Below are 24799 nucleotides of genomic sequence, written 5' to 3'. Positions count from 1 at the left end.
TAGTGTCTAATTTTTTGTGCTATAACTCTAACACAATCTGAAGCACTAAACTTGCATTATAGACTTAATTAACTGTCCTACTTCAGCATACCTATGCAACGTGCATGACTGTAGATGTGTTGCACTTTAGTTTAAAGCATCTCCAGTGGTCAGGTTTTTTGTTACTTATGCCATTCTTCAAGCTTGTCTACACATAAGTGGTAGATTTTAGCCCACGCCACATTCACTAACACTAAATACATTCATGTTTTTGTGTTGTGAAGAACTAGTGCCATCTCATATTGTACACTTTGTTTTGATGAAAAGAAAATTCTTCCTGAATTTGCTTAAAAAATCTCACCTTATCATTTTTTATGACATTTCATTTATTAGTTTTTGCAACTCTGTGTAGTGATCTTCCACTTTCTCATATGAATGTGAGGACATTGAGACCTAGATTTGAATGAATTTTTTAGTTATTTGGTGTTCTCACTGAGATTCTCTAAAGTTCTCCAATACTGTTTTTAATTTCCTTCTTTACAAGAAAGGCTGCACTCTGACTTGCCTTTATGCTTTGTTGCTCTGTGATAAAACTGATATCCTGATTGTAATTCTATAACGTCTTTATTTTTACACACTTATGATAACTCTTCTGTATCTCATTTGATGTTATTTAACTCATCTAGGTCCATTAGCTTATTGGTCATTTCCTTGGGTTCAATAATTTATTGTTCCAAGCTAAGAAGTAGGAGAATCAGTTGAGTTTCTGAGGTTGATATTGTTTAATTTTCCAAACATTATCTAATAAAGTTTAGGTACAGAAGTAACTGATCTCAAGCCATTATGTCAGTTCCCTCAATCCACTACTGCCAATATACTTTCACCCAGGTTGTTATACTGATATCCCATGCATGTGGCAGCCCTACCCATTGTATGCTACCTGAGCCTGATATGTTTGGCAAAACACAAACAACAATGTTAAACTTCAGAATAACTATGCTCACAACAGCCTCAGTCCCAAACTGAGTGTTCATCTGATTCTCAGAGCCAGGAGTCAGCAATGAAAGTATCATCATGTTTCAGTAGAAACCACAAGTTATATTGTCAATTAGCAGTATATTAGTCTGTATTTGACTTGTTATACATGTAAGTCTAAAAGTTTGCAGATATTTGCACAACTTGTGATCTTGTGATCTGCTGTGCAGGTCTGTGAGCAGTCCACCCTTATTTGTTCCCTATACATCAATGCAACAAAATTATTACCTTATGTGTACTAATACCTACACGTAGTGAACACCTGGAATAGACAATTGGGTCTATACTGGGCAGTCCCCTCAATTCTCACTACAGGGACCATTTTTACAGTCCTCGGAACGGTCAATTTTGCAGCCACCTGTAATTGTGATGTTCATCATTGTTTTTTGGTTTGTCTGTTGAGTGTGTTCCGTGGAAGTATAGAGATTAATCTATTGAATCTTGATATGAATTAAAATATTTGGAGCAATGTTCTTGATGCATTCTACACCTACAGAACGCTTATTGCTGTGTGGATTTATTAAACACATGACAATAAATAAGAAAATATTAACTTACCTCCAGCCATTGGATTAACATTCTTATTGACCAGCACATTTACATTTCTTTTTAGTACTGTCTGCTTATGTGCTACAATACAATTTCTAATGACAATATCAGGAAAAGGATAGTTGGTACTCAACATATAGTGGAGATGCTGAGTCGCAGATAGACACAACATAAAGAGTATCAAATAAGTAAGCTTTCAACCAAAAAGACCTTGAATTGGACAACACACACACACACACACACACACACTCACACACACACACACACACACACACACACACACACACTCATGCAAATGCAACTCATGAACACATGGCCACAGCCTCTGGCTGCTAAGGCAAGACTGTGAGCAGCAGTGGATGAAGGGAGAAGCAATCTGGCTGGTGGGGCAAAGGAGGATGGGCCAGAGGGGGGGATAGCAGGGTAGGGGTGGTGGATGGTACAGTTCTGCTTGTGGGAGCATACAGGGATGAGATGGGGAGAGGGTAGGGCAGCTAGGTGCAGAGTCTCGAGGTTAGACAGAGGGTGAGGGCAGTGGGGGGGGGGGGGGGGGGGGGACATCAGAAGAGCAGAAGAGGAGAGAAGTAAAAATACTGTGGGTGTGTTGGTAGAATAGAGGACTGTGTAGTGCTGGAATGGAAAAAGGAAAGGGGATAGGTGGGTAAAGGACAATGACTAATGAAGGCTGGAGCCAGCAAGGCTATGGGGACATGGAATATGTTGCAAGGAGAGTTCCTGCATACACAGTTTAGAAAAGCTGGTGTTGCTGGAAAGGACCAAGGTGGCAGAGGCTGTGAAGCAGTCATTGAAATGAAGAATGTCATGTGGGGCAGCATGCTCAGCAGTTGAGTGATCCAGCTGTTTCTTGGCCACAGTTTATCAGTGGTCATTCATGCAGACAGACAGCTTGTTGGTTGTCTTGCCCACTTAGAATGCAGCACAGCTGTTGCAGCTTATGTTGTAGATCACATGACTCGTTTCACAGGTTGGCCTGCCTTTGATGGGTTAGGTGACACTTGTGACTGAAATGGAATAATTGATGGTTGGAGGATGTATAGGACAGGTCTTGCTTCTAGATCTATTACAGGGAAATGTGCCATGAGGCAAGGGGTTGGGAGCAGGGTTCTGTAGGGATGGATGAGGACACTGTGTAAGTTCGATGGATGGTGGAATATCACTTTGGGGGGGGGATGGGAAGGATATTGGGTAGAACATCCCTAATTTCAGGGCACAATAAGAGGTAATCAAAACCCTGGCAGAGAATGTGATTAAGTTGCTCCAGTCCTGTGTGGTACTGACTCTTGAGGGAAAAGTTTCTCTATGGCAGGATGGAGAGTTTTGGGATATGGTGGATGACTGGAGAGATGAGGTACGGGAGGGATGTTTTTGTATAAGGTTGGGAGGATAATTATAGTCTATGAAGGCTACAGTGAGACCCTAGGTGGATTTCAAGAGGGATTTCTTGTCGCTAAAAATGCAATGGTCATGGGTGGCTAGGCTGTATCTAATGGGCTTCTTGATATGAAAGGGGTGGCAGCTGTCAAAGTGGAGGTGCACTGTTGGTTGATAGGCTTAATATGGAAAGAGGTACTGATTAAGCAATCTTTGATGTGGAGCTCAACATCAAGGAAGGTGGCATGTTGGGTTTAGGAGACATGTGAAGCAAACGGGGAAGAAGGTGTTGAGGTTCTGGAGGAATGTGGACTGGGAATCCTCAGCCTCAATCCAGATCATGAAGATATCATCAGTGAATCTGAATGAGGTAAAGGGTTTGGGATTCTGGGTGGTTATAAAGGTATTCCTCTAGATGGCCCATAATTAAGTTGGCATGGGATGGTGTTACGTGAGTGCTCATAGCCATACCCCAGATTTGTTTGTAGATGATGCCTTCAAAGGAGAAGTAATTGTGGGTGAGGATATAGTTGGTTATGGTGCCAAGGAAGGAGGTTGTAGGTTTGGAGTCCATAAGGCATTGGGAAAGGTAGCATTCAGAACCAGTAAGGCCATGGGTGTTAGGGATGTTAGTGTAAAAGGATGTGGTATCAGTAATGACAAGAAAGGCACTACGTGGTAAAGGAAAGGGAACCATAGAAATTCGAGGAAGGGAATGGTTGGTATCATTTATATAGGGGAGTAGGTTGTGGGTAGTAGCCTGAATGTGTGAGGCCAAGGCTTTTGGAGGAAAGTATCAGAACTATCAGTCCTTTCCAAAGACCTCACATTTTCCCCCACTACTAAATTCAATCATGAAGGAGCTGTTAAAGACTTTCTTTCCTTCTCCCAATCCCTAAAGTGCAAACACTTTCTTGCCACCGACCCTACCAATCAGACTCAAACAGAGACCAATATTGAACCCCGACTGACTCATATCACTTCACCATCCAATCGAAACTAACCCCCACTGCCACCAAATCATTTCCCTGTTAACTTTCCAGAATTTCTTAACCTTGAACCTTACTCGACCATTATTCTCCACATCACTCAACATGCAAGCTAACCTTACATTCACAGAAAGAACCACAATCACAACCTAAATCTGATCCTGACCTTATTACCCTACATGCTGACAAAGGCTCCGTAACAGTTGTTTTGAACGGCAAGGATTATCTGGCAGAAGGACTCCACCAGCTGTCAGATTCATCCACCTAAAAACCATGACACAGTGACCCCATTCCAATAATCCAGTAAGATTTCCAGTCTCTCCTCAAATCCTTGGGACCATCCGAGACCTCTACCAAGAGTCCACCTCTCTCCTTAGCCCTACCACTACCCTACTTCTACAGCATCCAACCACCCAGGATGCCCCATTGTGGCCAGTTACTGTGGCCCCACTGAGAGAATCTGCTCTCATAGACCAGCACCTTCAGCCTATTACCTGCACCCTACCTCCTATACTGGGTGAGCCACTAACAATTGCCACCAAGAATAACTCCAAAAGTATGATAGAAGCTGAAAAGTTTGCAGAACAAAAGTTGCATGGGACAACAGGGGCCATAATTTGACGTTGGTTTTTTGTTGCTAGGTGGGGTCGCTACAGAGATATAAAGGTCAACTTTGATTTTTTAAATGGGATGCTATAGTTTGGTACTCATTTTCTGATAGTGGCTATCGAGGCGAATCCAATGATGTGTAACAGTAAGGTCTTTGATGGTCAACAAAGGTCACAAAGGTGACATGAACGTCTATTTACAGAGGAATCTTCTTATCATGGATTGAGTGGAATGCCTTATCACTTGGCACTTATCAAAGCACATGCTCTGACAATTCTCACTTGCATATGTTCAGGTGTAGTTGGAACATCTTTATAAACAATGTCTTTTACAAATCGCCACAAAAAAAAAACCAGAGGCGTCAAGTCTGGTGAAAGAGCCGACCACGACACATCTCCTCCACATCCATTCCAATGATTTGGGAATTGTCTCTGCAACTCATTTCTTGCCATCAGAAAAAAATTTGCCGGACACCCATTGTGTTGATTCCACATTCTGATCCTTGTTGCTAAAGTTCTTCCAATAACAGACCTAATGTTTCTTGTGGTGTACTTCCTACCATTAAGATTTCCTTTGATGAAATAGGGGCCTATAATTCTGTTGTCCAGAATCCCACACCATACATTCACTGACCACGGGTTTTGATGTGCAGGTTTCTGCAGCCAACATGGATTTTCAGTTGCAGAATAATGCATGCTCTGCAAATTAACATTTCCATAGTTCGTGAATGAAGCCTAATCAGTAAATAAAATCAAATTTATAAATGTCTCATCCCTCTGAATCTGAAGTTGAGCCCATCGGCAGAATTCAGTGCGACACACACAATCTGTACCAGCTAATGCTTGGTAGAGATGGGTATGGTAAGGGTGATATTTATGATGATGCAGAACATGAACAACACTACTCTGTCTCATGCCAGATTCCCTTGCGATTTGACGCGAACTAACACAAGGATTTTGAACCACAGTGGCAAGAGTACCAATTTCCATTTCCTTGTTAGTAACTTTCCTTTGCCAGATATTTTACCAATGCATTAAAGATCCAGTTGTTCTTAGTTTATCGTACACATATTTAAATGTATGACATGTAGGGTGAGTATGTTGGGGATATCTTTCAGCATATAAGTCTCTAGCTCTCACTGAATTTCGTTTACATTCTCTGTAAATGAGAAGCATAAAGACTTGTTGTTTGATGGAGTACATCATTCACATTCACTTGATTCGATGATACTAGTTTTAATGTTCCCAATAGTGTTGTTTTGTGAAACTGTTGAATGGTGTTTACATGTCAATGACATGTTAGATGGATACGCTGTATTCAGTGAATATTTACTATTTCACAATATACAACAGAGAATTGTCAGAGCATGTGCTTTGATAAGTGCCAAAGTGATAAGGAATACCTCTCAATCCATGATATGAAGATTGCAGCACTGCACTGATACCAATGGTCATCACTTCGAACACCCTCTATAAATGGACGTTCATGCCACCTTTTTGACCTTTGTTGACCTTCAGAGACTTTACTGTTACACATCATTGGATTCATCATGATAGCTGCTATCAGAAAATGAGTACCAAACTATAGCATCCCATTTAAAAAAACAAACTTGATCTTTATATCTCTGATGGAACCCCACCTAGCAACAAAAAACCAACATCATATTATGGCCCCCGTTGTCCCATGCAACATTTGTCCAACAAAGTTTTCAGCTGCTGTCATACTTTTGGAGTTATTCTAGGTGGCAATAGTTAGTGACTCACCCTGTATAAAAGATACCAACCATTTCCTCCACTGACTCTCCTCAGTTTCAGTGCCTTTACCACATGGCACCCTGCTCTTCACTAACATTCCTAATGCCCATGGTCTTACTGCTATTGAGCACTACTGTTCCCATTGCTTGATGGGTACCAAACCTATGACCTCCTTCCTAGTCACCATGACCAACTATATCCTCACCCACAATTACTTATCCTTTGAAGACACCATCTTCAAACAAATCCACGGTATGGCTACAGACACCCATATGGCACCATCCTATGCCAACCTATTCATAGGTCACCTAGAGGAATCCTCCTTTTTAACCTCCTAGAATCCCACACCTCTCACGTGGTTCAGATTCATACGTTATATCTTCATGATTTGGACGAGGGTGGGGACTCACGATCCACATTCCTCCAGAATCTCGGCACCTTCTCCACAATTTGCTTCACACGGTCCTCCTAAACCCCACCAACCACCTTCTCCAATGTTGACACCCACATCTAAGATGGCTTCAGCAGTACCTCCAGCCAAATCAAGTCTATCAACCAATAGCAATACCTCCACTTCGACAACTACCACCCATTCCCTACCAAGAAGTCCCTCCCATACAGCATAGCGTAGCCACCAGTCGCATCTGTTGCAATGAGCAATCCATCTCAAAATATACTAAGGGACTCACTGGGGCCTTCACAGACTGTAATTACCCTCCCAACCTTGTATAAAAACAGATCTCCTGTGGCTTATCTTTCCAGTCATCGTCCACCTGCCAAAGTCCTAGTGCCTTGCCACAGAGGAGCATTCTGCTTGTGACTCAGTACCACCCAGCTTGCAGCAAAATGAGGAATGTCCTACCCACTAGCCTTTCCACCCCTCTCAAATTGCTATTCCGCTGCCTATTGAACATGCACAATATCCTTGTCAAACCCTACGCAACCATGCTCCGTGTCCCTTGCCTCATGGTTCACATCCCTGTAATAGATGTAAGACCTGTCCCATATGTCTTCCCAACACCACCTGTTCCAGTATGGCCACAAGCATCACTTACCCCATCAAAGGCAGGGTTACCTGTGGAACCAGTTACGTGATCTACAAGATAAGCTGCAACCACTGCGCTGCATTCTGTGTGACCTTGACAGCCGACAAGCTGTCTCTGGTTCCATGAATGGCCACTGACAAACTATGGCCAAGAAACGGCTGGACCACACAGTTGGTGAGAAAGTTGCACTGAACAACATTCTTCATTTCAGTGATTTGTTTCACAGTCTGTGCCATATGGATCTTTCCTGCCAACACCAGCTTTTCTGAATTGTGCAAGTGGGAACTCTCCTTGCAGTATATCCAACCTCGTGTGACTACACTGTTGCTGAGAACACTGCCCCACACAACATTCTTCATTTCTGTGACTGCTTCACAGCCTGTACCATCTGGATCCTTCTCATCAACACCAGCTTTTCTGAACTGTGAATATTGGAGCTCTCCTTGCAATATATCTAACATTCCTGTGACCCTGCTGGGATCAACCTTCACTAGTCATTGTCCTTTATCCATCTGTCCCCTTCCCTGTTCCCTTTCCAGCACTACACAGGCCTCTATTCCACCAATTCACACACATTCATTTTACTTCTCTCTTTTTCCACTACCCCCACTCACTCTGCCCTCACCCCTGCCCACTGTCTAACTTCCTGAGTGCACCTAGCTGCCCTATCCTCTCTCCATTCTCATCCCTGTATGCTCCCACAAGCAGCACTTTACCACTCCCCACCCCTACCCTGCTAGTTCTCCACCTCCCCCTTCCCATCCCAGCCTCCTCCTTACTGCAACCATCCAGATTGCTTCTCCGATCATGCGCTGCTGCTTGCAGTGTGGCCTCGGCAGCCAGAGACTGTGGCCATGTGTGTTTCAGTTGTGATTGCATGAGTGTGTATGTTGTCTAATTCTGATGAAGGCTTTTTTGGCTTAAAGCTTACTTGTTTGACAGTCTTTTTGTTGTGCCTATCTGCAAGTCAGAATCTCCACTATATGGTGAGTAGCAACTATCCTTTTCGTAATATTGGTCTTTATTCCAACCTGGATTTTCCATTGTTTAATACATTTTTTAATAAGTTAAATTATGTTTAGTGCACATAGTTTCTGTAGTTACATGTTTATATAATATGTAGTTTAGTAGAACTCTCTTCCTCTATCTCATACCTTTCCCAACAATGGACTGTTTTAAATTCACCACACCACATACCACCTCAGAAATCCACTCTGCCAAACAGGTCCACAGTGTGTGGGTTGATAGTATCTGCTTATTAATGAGTTGAATGCTCATATATATATATATATATATATATATATATATATATATATATATATATATATATATATATATATATATATAATAGAAGGAAACATTCCACGTGGGAAAAATTATATATAAAATCAAAGATGAGGTGACTTACCGAACGAAAGCGCTGGCAGGTCGATAGACACACAAACAAACACAAACATACACACAAAATTCAAGCTTTCGCAACAAACTGTTGCCTCATCAGGAAAGAGGGAAGGAGAGGGGAAGACGAAAGGAAGTGGGTTTTAAGGGAGAGGGTAAGGAGTCATTCCAATCCCGGGAGCGGAAAGACTTACCTTAGGGGGAAAAAAGGACAGGTATACACTCGCACACACGCACATATCCATCCACACATACAGACACAAGCAGACATCATATATATATAAAAAAAACAAAGATGAGGTGACTTACCGAACGAAAGCGCTGGCAGGTCGATAGACACACAAACAAACACAAACATACACACAAAATTCAAGCTTTCGCAACAAACTGTTGCCTCATCAGGAAAGAGGGAAGGAGAGGGGAAGACGAAAGGAAGTGGGTTTTAAGGGAGAGGGTAAGGAGTCATTCCAATCCCGGGAGCGGAAAGACTTACCTTAGGGGGAAAAAAGGACAGGTATACACTCGCACACACACACAAATCCATCCCGGGATTGGAATGACTCCTTACCCTCTCCCTTAAAACGCACATCCTTTTGTCTTTCCCTCTCCTTCCCTCTTTCCTGATGAAGCAACCGTTCGTTGCGAAAGCTTGAATTTTGTGTGTATGTTTGTGTTTGTTTGTGTATCTATCGACCTGCCAGTGCTTTTGTTTGGTAAGTCTCATCATCTTTGTTTTTAGATATATTTTTCCCACGTGGAATGGTTCCCTCTATGTATGTGTGTGCATGTTAGTGTCAGTGCATGATTGTGCACTGTATGTGTGTACTCTTACAAAATACCTTCCACTTTTGCTGTGTAACGAATTTTATGTATCATTAGGTTGTTGTTGTTGTGGTCTTAAGTCCAAAGACTGGATTCATGCAGCTCCCAAGCTAGTGTATTCTGTGAAAGCTCCTTCATCTCTGCATAACTATTGCAACATACATCCATTAAAAACTGCGTACTAGATCTGAACCATGATCTCCCTTAAAAAATTCTTGTTGCCTCGAGATGTGTCCTATGAACCAATCCCTTTTTGTAGTCATGTTTTCCAATACATTTCTACTTTCCCCTGTTTGATTCAGTGCTTCCTCATAAGTTATTCAGTCCACCCAACTAATCTTCAGCATTACTCTGTAGTACAACATTTGAAAAGCTTCTATTCTCTTCTTATCTGAACTGTTTATTGTAGACATTTCACGTACATATTTAGCTGCACTCCAGACAAAAACCTCTAGAAATAATTTCCTAACATTTACACTTATATTTGATGTTGGTAAATCACTCTTGTTCAGGAATGCTTTTCTTGCTATTGCCAATCTGCGTGTTATATTCTCTTTACTTGGGACATCATCAGGTATTTTGCTACATGAATCTGCATGTTATATTTCCTTTACTTCAGCTATCATCAATTATTTTGCTGCTTGAATAGCAAAACTCATCTACCACTTTAGTGTTTCATTTCCTAATCTAATCCCTTCAGCATTATCTTATTTAACTGGACTACTTACCATTATATTCTTATTTTACTTTTGTTGATGTTCATCGTACAACCTCTTTTCAAGACACCATCCTTTCTGTTCAGCTGCTCTTGCAAGTCCTTTGCTGTCTTTGATACAATTACAGTCATCACCAAATCTCAAAGTTTTTGTTTCTTCTCCTTGAACTTTTATTCCCATTCCACGTTTCTCCTTGGTTTCCATCACAACTAGCTCTATGTATAGTTTGAAAAACTTTGGGGGAGGCTATGAACCTGCCTCACTCCATTAAGCAAACTCATAAGGTATGTCATAGGGTCAGTATTACCTCATGTGTTCTTACCTATCTCTAGACCCAACCTGACCGTCCTTGAGGTTTTTTCTCTATCTATTTTTCCATTCTTCTGTAAATAATTCATGTCAGCTCTTTGCACTCATGAATTATTGAACTGGTAGTGTGGCTAAATTCACACCAATCAGCAGATGCCCCATGTCATTAAATATTGTCAGCATGGTAAATGATTTGTGCAGTTGTGTTGCTAGCTAATGTACTGTATTTTTAAGATGATTGTACATTCTTCTTCAGAAAGAATAGTTCTGAGTTGCTCATAATTATATGTATAGTTTACTGATTTTTGCTGCCATCTTGTTTATTTGACAAATCTGTGCTGGTTTGTTTCAGGTGTTACAAATGCTGAAGCTCTTACAGCTGGTGTGGTGTGTGCTGCGCTTGTACTTATTAGCATTGTAGCTGTCCTAGCATTTAAACTGATAAAAGAGAAGGTAAGTACACATCCCAAGTTGATATTAAAAATTTCTAAGCAAAGGAGTTGGGAGAGGTTATGCAATTACAACAAACATGAAACAATTTTCCACATTCCATATGTTATGTTCTTTAGTTTAACAACACAGTTTTGGGTTTTGCTGGAATTGACAATTTGTAAGTGACTGTTCACTTTAATTAAGTGCACGGTGATAATCTTACCAATACAAAATATTGGACTGAACTTGCAGGGTAGTTGTTGGTTCATGTGTATGCTACTACAGTTAATGTCCAGTCAATGTTGTGTGCTGTTTGTGATGGGATGGATGTATGTGCCTTGAACAGATTGTATTGTTGTTGTTGTTATTATTATGGCTTTTAGTCTGCAGACTGGATTGAGGCAGCTCACGCTGCTAGTGTACTCATATCCTCTACACGCTTCTACATCTCTACATAATTACTACAACCTACAACCATGTGAACCTTCTTATTATATTTCAGTTTTGATCTGCTTCTGCAAACTCCCCCCCCCCCCCCCCCCCCACACACACACACTTCACTACAATATCCATTGACAATTCCTTGATGCTTCTGGATGAGTCCTATCAACCGATACCTTCTTTTAGTCAAGCTGTGCCATAATTTTCTTTTTTCCTCAGTCTTGTTCAGTACTTATCCATCTAATCTTTAGCATTATTATGTAGTATGTCATTTCAAAAACCTCTATTCTTTTCTTCTCTGAACTGCTTATTGTCCACATTTTACTTCCATACAAGGCTGCACTTCAGATATGTTTCTAGAGAACCCTTCTTAACACCTAAGCTGATATTAGATGTTAACAAATTCCTCTTTCTCAGAAATGTTTTACTTACTATTGGTAGTCTGCCATTTATATCCTGACTACTTAGCTATCATCAGTAATTTACTGCTCAAATAGCAAAACTCATCTACTTCTTTTAGTTTCTTGATTCCTAACACACAATTCTCTCACCATCACACAGTTTAATTCAGTTACATGCATTTTCCCCTTTTTACTTCTGTTAGTCTTCATCTGATAATCTCTTTTCAACACATGATCTATTATTTTAAGCTGTTCATCCAAATCCTTTGCTGTCTCTGACAAAATTACAGTGTTATTGGCAAATTTTAAAATTTTTATTTTGTCTCCATGAGATATAATCCCCTTTCCAGATCTCTCTTTGTTTCCTTTATCGCTTGCTCTATTTACAGATTAAGTAACGCTAGGGATAGGCTACAAATTTGTCGCACTTTTGTCTCAGCTACAGCTTCCTTTTCGTGTCCTTCAACTCATACTACTGCAGTCTGGTTTCTGTACAAGTTTTAAATAACCTTTTATGCCCTGTATTTTATCCCTGTTACCTTCAGAATTTCATATAGTGTAGTCCAGTCTACATTGTCTAAAGTTTTCTCTATACCTACAAATCCTGTAATTGTAGGTTTGCTTTTCTTCAGCCTATCTTCTGGGATAACTGTTAAGGGCAGTATTGCCTCATACAACCCTACATTTCTCCAGAACTGAAACTGATCTTTCCTGAGGTCAGCTTCTACCAGTTTTTTCCATTCTTCTGCAAATATTTTGCAACAATGACTCGAGACCTGCTATTGGATTTAAACTTTCTTCTTGAAGACTGAGGGTATGTCATCTGTTTCATATGTCTTGCACACAAGGTGGAGTAGTTTTGCCATGGGTGGCTTTCCCATGGGTGGCTTTCCCACAGAACTCAATAATTCTGAGGGAATGTTATCTATTCCAGTATCCTTGTTTCCTCTTAGGTCTTTCAGTGTGTTGTCAGATTCTTCTCGCAGTATCATGTCTCCCATCGGATCTTCATCTACTTCTTCTTCTCTTGCTATAATATTGTCCTCAAGCCTGTTCCCTTATATAAATGCTCCATGTATTATTTTCACCTTTCAGCTTTCCCTTCTTTGCTTAGTACTGGCTTGCCATCTGAGTTCTTGATATTCATACGGCTGCTTCTCTTTCCTCCAAAGGTCTAATTAATTTTCCTGTGGATAACATTTATCTCTCTCCCATTTTTGCGTGCTTTTAAAGCCTTCCAGTTTCGCTCTACCCATTCCTACTTAGCCGTTTTATATTTTCTGTCAATCTCATAATGTCTACATCTGTATTCTCTTGTGCCTGTTTATTTGTTGCATTTCTATATTTTCTCATTTTGTCAGTTGAATTCAGTATCTCCCATGTTATATCTCTATGTTATACCTATCTTTTGAAAATATTACAATCTAGTCAGCCACTATATATTTTAAAATTTTGAAAAAATATTTATTGTTTTTATTTAATGCTTCTACCACATTCCATAAATGTTTTAAATTTTTTAATTGAACTTAACCAAACAGTTTGTCATAGTAGTAGATGTCACTTTTCACAGTGAATGTCATATCATGTTCAGGACCTTACTTGCACATCAGTATCTCTTTAAAAAGTATGTTGTGATTAAAAGTCAACAATAATTACTGAAACTTGCATTTTTTAAATATTTTGTGGTGCTCATAAAGTAACCCCCAGCTTAGTAGTACATGCTATTGAAAATGCTTTGACATTGCTTAAAAATGCATTGATATTGCTAAGAGTGTGCTAAAAGATATTTTCAGATTCTGGACCCTACTCACAAATCAGTACGCCCCATACCCATTAATGCACGTCGTGGAAAATGTAGTGGTATTGCTAGGGTAAAGCCATACAGTAGAGCTACATGCTCTCGAGGGCAAAAAATATAACAGCTGTAGTTTCCCGTTTCTTTCAGTTGTTCTCAGTACCAGCATAGTGAGGCCATGTTGGCTAATGTTACAAGGCCATGACAGTCAGTAATCCAGATGGTTGCCCTGAAGCTATGAAAAATGCTGCTGCTCCTCTATAGGAACCATAGATTGGTCTGGCATCTGCACTATACCCCTACGTTGTGGTTGTATGTTCAGTATGGCTATCAGTATCACAGAGGCACACAAGCAACCCCATCTCTCCAAGATCCTTGGTTCAAGGATCCATGGTTCAGGGGGCGTCAACATTCTGTATAAAGAAGGTTTATAAGTGACCTGATCTCCTGGATAAAAGCCTTGTGGTAAACAGTTAAGATTGCCCACACCAGCAAACCTAACATGTGTAATATGAAGAATGAATTAAAGACAGAAGGTTATTCTGAGAGTCTTGGAAGAAATTCTATCAGTGTCAATAACTACTTATAATTGACTTAAGGAAGTCACACATTGAATTTTATGGCTGGTTTGTAAATGCTAGTGCATTATGGACTTGTATAATTAAGGGAATACTTTAACCTTATTTTGATTGGTGTGATTTGGATTTAGCTTATCTATAATGGACAAAGAGATTTGCTTACACATTGCTTCTCAGGATAGTTACATGAGGCAACAGTACTCCCCATACTACTCATAAGTTTAGTGAAAGAGACTTCATTCAAGCATACCAGTCCCCCCATGAGATCTGCAACAGATAAGAAGGTAACAAATAATGTGGAGGTGTGTGGTAGTAATCAAAACAAAGATTCTGCTGGTAGCTGGTAGAATTAAGTTGGGCATGTGGAGGTGATTGTGAAGTAGATAATTGTCGTTAAGATAGATAGGCCACATCTGTGGTCTAGTGCTTCAGTCTGTGCCAAACAGCCATTGTTTTCAGATGTGAGTTTGGGTTAGGTACACAAACAAAGCTGCCTGTTTTGTTTATCCCAAAAAGAAGGCATGTGGTTTCCACTATGAAGTTGTGATATTGAATATGAATATAAAGGGCTATATACTGTATTTTACAGACTGTAGGATGCACTTTTTTCTTTGAAAAATTGCTTCCAGAATTCAGGTGCATCTTATACTCAGAATTAATTTAAAAATGTCCAGTGTTTGATTTAAAATTCCTGCAAGTCTTAAAAATGGCCATATATTCAATGCCGCAGGAAATGTATCCCTTCCTGACAACATCAGATTCAACTGGCAGCAGCAGTGTTCCAATGCAACTAACATAGTTGCAGGGCAGGGATTCACAAGCTTGCTAACACAGTCTCCCTCCCACTCCACCATCACCCAGAACACTGTCTGGCCTATGATGCATCACTGCAGTCTACAGTGCCAGTCAACTAGAATGGAAACTGATTTGTGCTTTTGGTAACAGTACGGTATTTTTGTTAGTAGCTAGTTTCACAGAGGAAAATAAATAAATAAATAAAAGGTATTCACGTGATGTGGTCTATACATTTGAAAGTAATAGCATATGCAGAAGAACTTGGAAACAGAGCAGCTGAGTGGCATTTCGGTCCTCAACCAACAGAAAATACCAATCATGATTGATGGGCTAGTAAAGAAGAACTGAAAAAAATTAGGAAGACTGAATGTGCAAACTGAGTACTGAATGCAAAATGGTCAAAATTAGAAGACAATGTATTGAAATGAATTCAAGGACACCATCAGAATGTCATTGGAATTAATACAAAAATGATTCAAATACACACTCGTAAGTTAGCACTGCAGTGTAGCTTAACAGGCTTATAAGGTGTAGATGATTGATGCTACAGTTTTATGAAGCATTGTGGACTTAGCATTTGAACCAAATCCAAAGTATCTCAGAAAATGTGACAAAAATATGAAGAGAAAATATTATCTTTCAATTATTTATTATTCAACATCAAAAGAAAACCAGTGCACAAACAAACCAAATAGCGAATATAGATGACATTCCTCTGGCATTTGATGTGCTGAGTAGCCGAACTATTGCCATGATAAGTGCTAAAAGTGTAACTACAAAAATAAGTGGACATGAGGAAATGCACTACACTGTAGGCCTTTCATGTTGTGCTTACTGTACTAAACTTAATCCAGTGATGATTTTCAAGCATAAAACAATTCCAAAACCTTTTGAAACCACCAAGTGTTGCGGTTCACATATAAACAAGGATGAGATGGATGAGGCTGGTAGGAAATTATGGATTAACAGAGTGTGGAAGAGATGGAAAGGTGCTTTATTGAAGAAGAGTTCTTTTCTTGTGCTAGGTCAGTTTAGTAGTAATTTGAAAAATTCTGTGAATGAGAATTTGAGACAGGGAAATACAGAGCTTGCTGTTATTCTGGGAGGATTTGCTTCACAACTGCAACCACTTGATGTCTCATTAAATAAGCCATTTAAAGTGTGTATGAGAGAGAGGAACCCAACATGAAATCATGCTGAAGGGAGCTTTAAAATGAGCTAGAATCATATAAGTGTGGCAGTGGATAAAAACAGTCATGCTCTAGAGAGAGAGAAAGCATTACTGTTGACTCATTCAAGAAGTGCGCACATATAACACTCATGATGGCAGTGAAGACCACCTTATATATGAAGAGGACAATGATGACTATGAAGAGGAAGAAGAAGAAGAGGAAGAAGAAGAAGAAGAAAGTTCAAATAACAATTTTCAGGGATTGTAAAGGTCAGTTTGGCTTTATAAACTAAGATTTCTTTTTAGTCTTGCTTTGTACTCTAATAATAAAAATTATAAAAAATATTATTTTTTTAAAAATTGCTTGAAAATAAAGGTGCATATTATATCCCATAGCATCTTATAGTCCTTAGGATATGGTAAAACACAGAGTACTCTGAAATGCATGTTTATAGAAAATGTACTGAACCAAAATCTTTTTTGATACCAAGCAGTTCATCTTTTAGATGACTATATTGTGAAATTCAATGTGACCTCTTTTTTTTTGGGGTGGGGGTGGGGGGTGGGGGTTGTAGAGGGTTATATATCAAACAGGAAGTCAGAACAAATTTATCAATTGGAGCTGAGTTCGTACATCAAAACAAAAATAGTAGTCATGTAATAATCACCACTATAGAATTAAAGAATTTGAATGTCAAAATTTTGTAACTGTACTGGAACCAGTGTGCGATTTACAGGGGGGGATGGGGGGGATTTCCCCCCCTCTGCATAAGACCAATCCCTCCTCTGGTTTTAGTTTATGCATCCCAACTTGGGATGTTTATTTCCCACGCACTGGAGTAAAACTTTACATATAATTTAAATTTGTGGAACCAAACACTGAAAGTTTTTATTAAGTCTTACTATTAATGCTATTAATATGTTTCAGTTTTCTATCTTCGGAATAAGTACAACTTTTCACAAATGTGCCTCTACTTTTTGAATTCTCCTCGTATATCTGTACCCATATGTAGATGATTTTGTAAATAAGCTTTACCTATAATGTACTTTTAAAGATATAACAAGGGATGGCTTTTCTGATAGTGCATACGTGTCAATACTGAGTTTTGGCATTAACATCTATTTATAAATAGCTGTTTAACCATGCGTAACGCCACGGTCCAAGCTAGTAACATATATAATTCTACTAACCCCCTAAGACATCCCCCCCCCCCCCCCACTGGTAAAAGCACAAATCGCACCCTGACTGGAACAATATAAATAAGTTATTGATAGTGTAGTCTTAAATTATGGGACAGCTATAGAGAGCAAATGCAAGAAATTGGCAGGTAGTGTCTGATACAAGGTAGACAGTGGGACAAGAAAAATAAAATTTTTATTAGAGGACAAAATGCTACTCAACATATAGAGGAGATGTTGAGTTGCAGAAAGGCACAACAAATGAGTGCTAAAGATGTGAGCTTTTGGCCAAAAGACCTCCTTCTAAAGTAGACTACTAACACACATTCTCTAACCCCTGGGACTGGACTGCGAGCAACTGCGCGTAATGAAAGAAGCAGTCTGGATGTTGAGGGGTAAGGAGGAGGCTGGGGCAGGCAGGGGGAGGGATAGCAGTGTAGAGGCAAGGATTGTAAATTGTTGCTTGTAAGGGCATGCAGGGACCTGGTGTGGAGGACAGGGTAGGGCAGCTAGGTGCAGTTGGGACAGAGGGTGGGGGAGGGGGGGGGTGGAAGGATAGAAGTAGAGGAGGGAAAAAGTGAATGCAGTTGCATTAGTGGCAGCTGTGTAGTCTGGAGTGGGAGCAGGTAAGGTGATAGGTGGGTGGTGGAAAGGGACTAACAGAGGTTTAGGCCAGGGGAGTTATGTGAATGTAGGATATGTTGAAAGTAAACAAGTAACCTTCTGGCCCAAAAGCCGAATTAGAAACATACATACATGTGTGTGTATGTTGTCTAATTCAGAAGAAGGCCTTTTGGCAAAAGCTTACTTGTTTAGCAGTCTTTTTGTTGTGTGTCTGCAACTCAACACCTCTGTTATACAGTGGGCAACAATCTATCCTTTTCATAATATTGCCATTACTCAGCATTTTTCATTGCTGGGTAAGTTGCAGGGAGAGTTCCCAATTGTGCATTTCGAAAAAGGTGGTGATGTAGGAAGGATCCAGATGGCACAAGCTGTGAGCAGTCATTGAAGTGAAGAATATTGTGTAGAGCAACATACTCAGCAACTGGGTGGTCCAGCTGTCTCTTGACCATAGCTTGTCAATGGCCATTCATGCAGACAAACACCATGTTGGTTGTCCTGCCCATGTAGAATGATGCATAGTAATTAGAGCTCAGCATGTAGATCAGCATTCAAAGATAGCACTACCTTTGATAGGACATGTGATGCTTGTGATGGGACTGGAATAGGTTGGTGGGATGATGTATGGAACAGGTGTTCCATTTAGATTTGTTAAAGGGATATGAGCCATAAGGCAAGAGGTTGGGAGCAGAGTGGGGAAGGGATGGATGAGGATATTCTGTAAGTTCTTTGGGCAGTGGATACCACAGTGGCTGGGATGGGAGGTATAGTGGGTAGGAGATTCTTCATTTCAGGGCACAACGAGAGGTTGTTGAAACTCTGGTGGAGAATGTGATTCAGCTGCTCCAGTCCTGGCTGCTACTGGGTCATGATGGGCATAGTTCTTTGTGGCTGTTGGTGGGACTCGGTAAAGGTGGTACACGAGTGGAGAGACAGGGCAAGGAAGATCTATTTCTGTACAAAGTTTGGAAGGTAATTTCAATCTATGAAGGTCTCCATGAGACCCTTGGTATATTTTGAGAGGGACTGCTTATCACTACAGATGCAATGGCCACATGTGTCTAGACTGTATGGAAGGGACTTCTTGGTACAAAATGGGTGGTGCAGTTGGGACAGATGGAGTGGGGGGGGGGGGGGGGGGGAGATAGACTTGGAGGAGGGGTTCTGGGATGGGCCTAAGGAGTTGAGGAGAGACTGGTGGTTCGTGGGTTTGATATGGACAGAGGTACAGACGTAGCCATCTATGAGACGAGGACCAGGTGAAGTGATAGAGGAGAAGGTGTTCAGTTCTGGAGGAATGTGGACAGGGTGGCTTCACCCTCAGTCCAGCAATGAATCTGAACTAGGCAAGAGACTTGGGATCCTGGGTGGTTAGAAAGAATTCCTCTAAATGGCCCATGAATAAGTGGGAATAGTATGGACCCATGCAGGTGCCCATTGCTGAACCACAGATTTGTTTGTAGATGATGCCTTCAAAGGTAATGTAATTTTGAGTGAGGATATAGTTGGTTGTGGTGACGCTGAAGGAGGTTGTAGATTTGGGATCATAGGGCAATGGGCAAATTAGTGTTAAATAGTGGCAAGGCCTTAGGCATTAGGGATGTTAGCATAAAAGGAGGTGGCATCATCAGTGACAAGCAGGGTGTTGTGGCAAGGGATCAAGAACTATGGAGAGTCAGTGGAGGAAATGGTTGGTGTCTATTATATAAGAGGGTAGGTTACAGGAAATTGGTCTATGAGAACAGAGATTCTCTCACTGGGAGCACAGTAATTATCCGCAATGAGTCATCCTGAGTGGTTGGTGTTGTGGACATGAGGAGGCATGCAGGAGGTAGGTATGTGGAGTGTGGTAGGGGTGGGGAGAGAGATAGACTTGGAGGAGAGGTTCTGGGATGGGCCTAAGGAGTTGAGGAGAGACTGGAAATTCTGTTAGATTTCTGGAATGGGGTCACTGTGGCAGGGTTTGTAGGTGGATAAATTTGGCAGAATCCTTCTGCTAGTTATCCCTGTAGTTTGAAACCACAGTGGTGGAGCCTTTGTTGGCAAGCTGGATTATAAGGTGCACAAAAATCGCCTGCACTTTATCTCTCCATTGACCCAACCAACTCCCAGATCCCATGGTCTGGCCACAAAGGAGCATTACCCTCATGACTCAGTATCACTCAGGACTGGAGCAAATTAATCACATTCTGCACCGGTGTTTTGACTATCTTTTGTCATGCCTTGAAATGAGGAATATCCTACCTACAATCCTTCCTACCCCTCCCACATTAGTATTCTGCTGCCTACTGAACCTACATAATATCCTAGTCCATCCGTACTTCAGTACTACTCCCAACACCTTCCATCATTGCTGTTATCACTGTAACAGACGTAAATGGAAGACTTGTCCCATACATCCTCCTTTCACCACCTACTCCAATACAGTCACAAGAAACACTTATCACATCAAAAGCAGAGCTGTCTGTGAAAGCTGTCACATGACCCACAAACTAATCTGCAACCACTGTGATCTGTTTTATGTGGACATGATGACCAACAAACTGCCTGTCTGCATGAGTATGGCCACTGGCAGACTGTGGCCAGGAAACAATTAGACCACCCAGTTGGTGAGCACCCGCCCTACACAATGTTCTCCATTTCAATGATTGCTTCACAGCCTGTGCCATCTGGGTCCTTCTTAACAACACAAGCTTTTATGAATTGTGCTGGTGGGATCTCTCTCTGCAGTATATCCTGGACTCGACCTTTGTTAGTCCCTGTCCTTTACCCATCCGCCCTTACCCTACTCCCACTCCAGCACTACTCAGGTGCCACTAATGCAAACATAGTCTCTTATCCCTTCCTTTACTTCTCTCCTTACTTCCCCCTGCCCCCACCTGCCCCTCCCCCCATACCCCTGTTTGACATCTTGACTTCAGCTAGCTGCCCTAACCAGGTCTTACCATGTCCCTGCATGCCACTAAAAGGAGCTTACCGTCCCCATCTCTTTGCTGCTTCATAGCCTGTGCCATATAGATCCTTCCCACCAACACCAGCTTTTCTGAATTTCACAGGTGAGAACTCTCCCTGCAGTGTATCTTACATTCCCATAACCCTCCTGGCCTCAACCTTCATTAGTCATTGTCCTCACCCATCCAGCCCCTTCCATGTTCCCATTCCAGCACTACACAGCCCCCATTCCACAATTGCTCCCAGTCCTTTTACTTCTCTCCTTTTCCTAGCTGCCCCATCCTCTCTCCACCTTGTCCCTGCACACTCCCCAGCAGCACTTCACTGTCCCCCACCCCTACCCTACTATCCCTCCTCCTCCCCACCCCAGTCTCCTCCTTACCCTTATCCAGTTGCCACTCCCATCTTGCACTGCTGCAGCTGCTCGCATTGTGGCTTCAGCTGCCAGAGACTGCAGTCATGTGCCAGAGACTGCAGTCATGTGTGAGTAGCAACTTTCCTTTTCATAATATTGTTAATTCATGTCTGTCATTTATGGTGCAGTTGATTCTGATGTTAATAGCTGCTTAGTGACATGTTTCATTTGTTACAAATATTGTATTACTTGTTTGTTTTCCATTTATTAAAAAGTTACATTATATTATAGACAGTTTCTTGCCTCAGCTGAATAACTTTTACGGGTTTTCTGCAGTAGTGGTTGTCGTTTTTTATTTTTCTTCATTTTTAAGCAGGCATATAGCACCTCAAAGATCATACCAGAAACTTTATTTGTGTTTCAGAAACTACGAAAAAAATTAAGTGAAATTGGCCTTGAAAATTTTGTGGAAGGAGCACCAGAAAGTATGAATCCAAATCTTCCTCTGGATGAACAGGCAGAGTTACTGCCATACAATAAAATTTGGGAGTTCCCCCGTGAAAAATTAAAATTTGGTAAGTTTGTACCCGAAAGAAGCAGCAGGAAAGAATTAATAAAGAAAAGTAGAAATTAAGATATCTATATAGGTTGATATTCTTTTACATTTCTTGATGCTGTCTGTTGTAATGGCCAGCAGATGGAAAAAAATATTTTCCATTGACTTCATTTTTTTTTTAATTTTTATTTTTTTTGTTGCTCTTGAGTATCCAATGGTGTAGCATGATAGCTAAAATGCCTAAACATGTATGTGAGAGAATTTATAAACTCGGAATTTATAAACATAGTAATGAAGATCAAACAATGTATTTTTGCAGGTCAATATTCTGCCCACTCTATAACTTTCTCTACATGTTCCATTCACAAATGTATTTAGCATTATCAAAGGCACTCTTTCAGCTGACTAATCAGATTGTATTTTTCACATTCTCTTCCTGTGTATCAAGTCATGCAAACTATGATTATGATGATATTAATCAAACAAACACTATTTTTGCCTTATTTAACAAATTTTATTATGGTTACAGCACAACTTAGGTTTCAGATTACAAGTCCATTTTCAGGTACATAACTGACTCCAAAGATGATAAAGCAAAGATAAACATGGTGATAAGATAAAGGTAAACATCTCAACTTCTTAATGTATTGATCCTTGGCTCAATGTAAAATTGCTTCAATGACCATTTTTTTTGACCAGTTACATATGGAATTACACAATTTTGCAGTTACAGTAACATGACAAAAATAACCAGGAATAGAATTTTGCATTAGCCTAGAACTTGAAGTTTTACTTCTATCCAGGAATTGTGATCTCCAGAATGAGATTTTCACTCTGCAGCGAAGTGTGCGCTGATATGAAATTTCCTGGCAGATTAAAACTGTGTGCCCGACCGAGACTCGAACTCAAGACCTTTGCCTTTCGCGGGCAAGTGCTCTACCATCTGAGCTTCTGAACCATGACTCACGCTCGGTCCTCACAGCTTTACTTCTGCCAGTATCTCGTCTCCTACCTTCCAAAGTTTACAGAAGCTCTCCTGCGAACCTTGCAGAACTAGCAATCCTGAAAGAAAGGATACTGTGGAGACATGGCTTAGCCACAGGCTGGGGGATGTTTCCAGAATGAGATTTTCACTCTGCAGCAAAGTGTGCACTGATATGAAACTTCCTGGCAGATTAAAACTGTGTGCCTGACCGAGACTCGAACTCGGGACCTTTGCCTTTCGCGAGCAAGTGCTCTGCCATCTCCTCGCAGGAGAGCTTCTGTAAAGTTTGGAAGGTAGGAGACGAGATACTGGCAGAAGTAAAGCTGTGAGGACTGGGCGTGAGTCATGCTTCGGTAGCTCAGATGGTAGAACACTTGCCCGTAAAAGGCAAAGGTCCCGAGTTCGAGTCTCGGTCGGGCACACAGTTTTAATCTGCCAGGAAGTTTCATATCAGCGCACATTCCGCTGCAGAGTGAAAATCTCATTGTGGAAACACCCCCCAGGCTGTGGCTAAGCCATGTCTCCACAGTATCCTTTCTTTCAGGAGTGCTAGTTCTGCAAGGTTCGCAGGAGAGCTTCTGTAAAGTTTGGAAGGTAGGAGAGGGGATACTGGCAGAAGTAAAGCTGTGAGGACCGGGCATGAGTCGTGCTTCAGTAGCTCAGATGGTAGAGCACTTGCCCGTGAAAGGCAAAGGTCCCGAGTTCGAGTCTCGGTCGGGCACACAGTTTTAATCTGCCAGGAAGTTTCATATCAGTGCACACTCTGCTGCAGAGTGAAAATCTCATTCTGGAAACATCCCCCAGGCTGTGGCTAAGCCATGTCTCCACAGTATCCTTTCTTTTAGGAGTGCTAGTTCTGCAAGGTTCGCAGGAGAGCTTCTGTAAAGTTTGGAAGGTAGGAGAGGAGATACTGGCAGAAGTAAAGCTGTGAGGACCGGGCGTGAGTCGTGCTTCGGTAGCTCAGATGGTAGAGCACTTGCCCGCGAAAGGCAATTGTGATCTCGTCTTAAAAAGGTCAATAATGAAATTGTGTTTGCTTGGTTTAATAGTAGGTGTGGGCTATACATATATGGTTTTGAATTTCTTACTGACTGTGTTTTGTCCCCTTTTCCTTTATGTGTGAGACTTCTACATCTATTTTTATCTGTGGTTTTTGTTAAGGCAATGTTCTGCAAAGGCTGAATCAGGCTTTATTTTAAAAGCATCTTTTGTGGTCACTGTAACGATATGGCTTTTCATACATTTTTGTGTGCTAGGATTGTGAACAGTTCTCATGATCTAACATATTACTATGACTGGTATGAAATTATGATCATTTCTCATATTTTTTTGTTTCCTGTGACTCTGTATTACCATATGAAGTTGCTAATAATTTTGTGTCCACTTCACTATCTCCATGAGATTGGGGGCTCAAATTAATTTAAAAAAAGTTCAAAACTGTTAATCCAAACTGCAATACAGGTACCATCTACTTGGCTGGCTTCCTTCATCATGGAAGAAATCAGACTAGCTCTTTATAAAATGAAATTAAGGAAAGCCCGGTGGAATAGAATAGAATAGAATAATTTTATTGTCGTTAGGTCATTAAAGCAATAGACAAAGTCATCCATACAATACAATACAATTCATGTTGCAATAGAACAATAGGTTTGTTATTACAGTGAAATATTACAATTGATGAAATCCTACAAAGTCATACTTGTTGTTGTTGTTGTTGTGGTCTTCAGTCCTGAGACTGGTTTGATGCAGCTCTCCATGCTACTCTATCCTGTGCAAGCTTTTTCATCTCCCAGTACCTACTGCAACCTACATCCTTCCGAATCTGCTTAGTGTATTCATCTCTTGGTCTCCCTCTACGCTTTTTACCCTCCACGCTGCCCTCCAATACTAAATTGGTGATCCCTTGATGCCTCAGAACATGTCCTACCAACCGATCC

At 40.9% G+C, this 24799-nt stretch overlaps 1 protein-coding gene across 3 annotated transcripts in view; it reads left to right on the top strand.

The window, feature by feature from the left end:
* The window catches only part of LOC124622090 (mast/stem cell growth factor receptor kita-like), a 299069-nt gene that overhangs the window by 183269 nt on the left and 91001 nt on the right, over positions 1-24799 (top strand). For all 3 annotated transcript variants that reach the window (XM_047147668.1, XM_047147669.1, XM_047147667.1), the window contains exons 11-12: positions 10951-11051; positions 21746-21896. In XM_047147668.1, the coding sequence (XP_047003624.1) occupies positions 10951-11051; positions 21746-21896 (252 nt within the window). The remainder of the gene's footprint in view (positions 1-10950; positions 11052-21745; positions 21897-24799) is intronic.

Source organism: Schistocerca americana, chromosome 7, assembly GCF_021461395.2.
Source record: "Schistocerca americana isolate TAMUIC-IGC-003095 chromosome 7, iqSchAmer2.1, whole genome shotgun sequence".
Classification (NCBI taxonomy): domain Eukaryota; kingdom Metazoa; phylum Arthropoda; class Insecta; order Orthoptera; family Acrididae; genus Schistocerca; species Schistocerca americana.
This window is presented reverse-complemented; position numbering and strand designations above follow the sequence as displayed.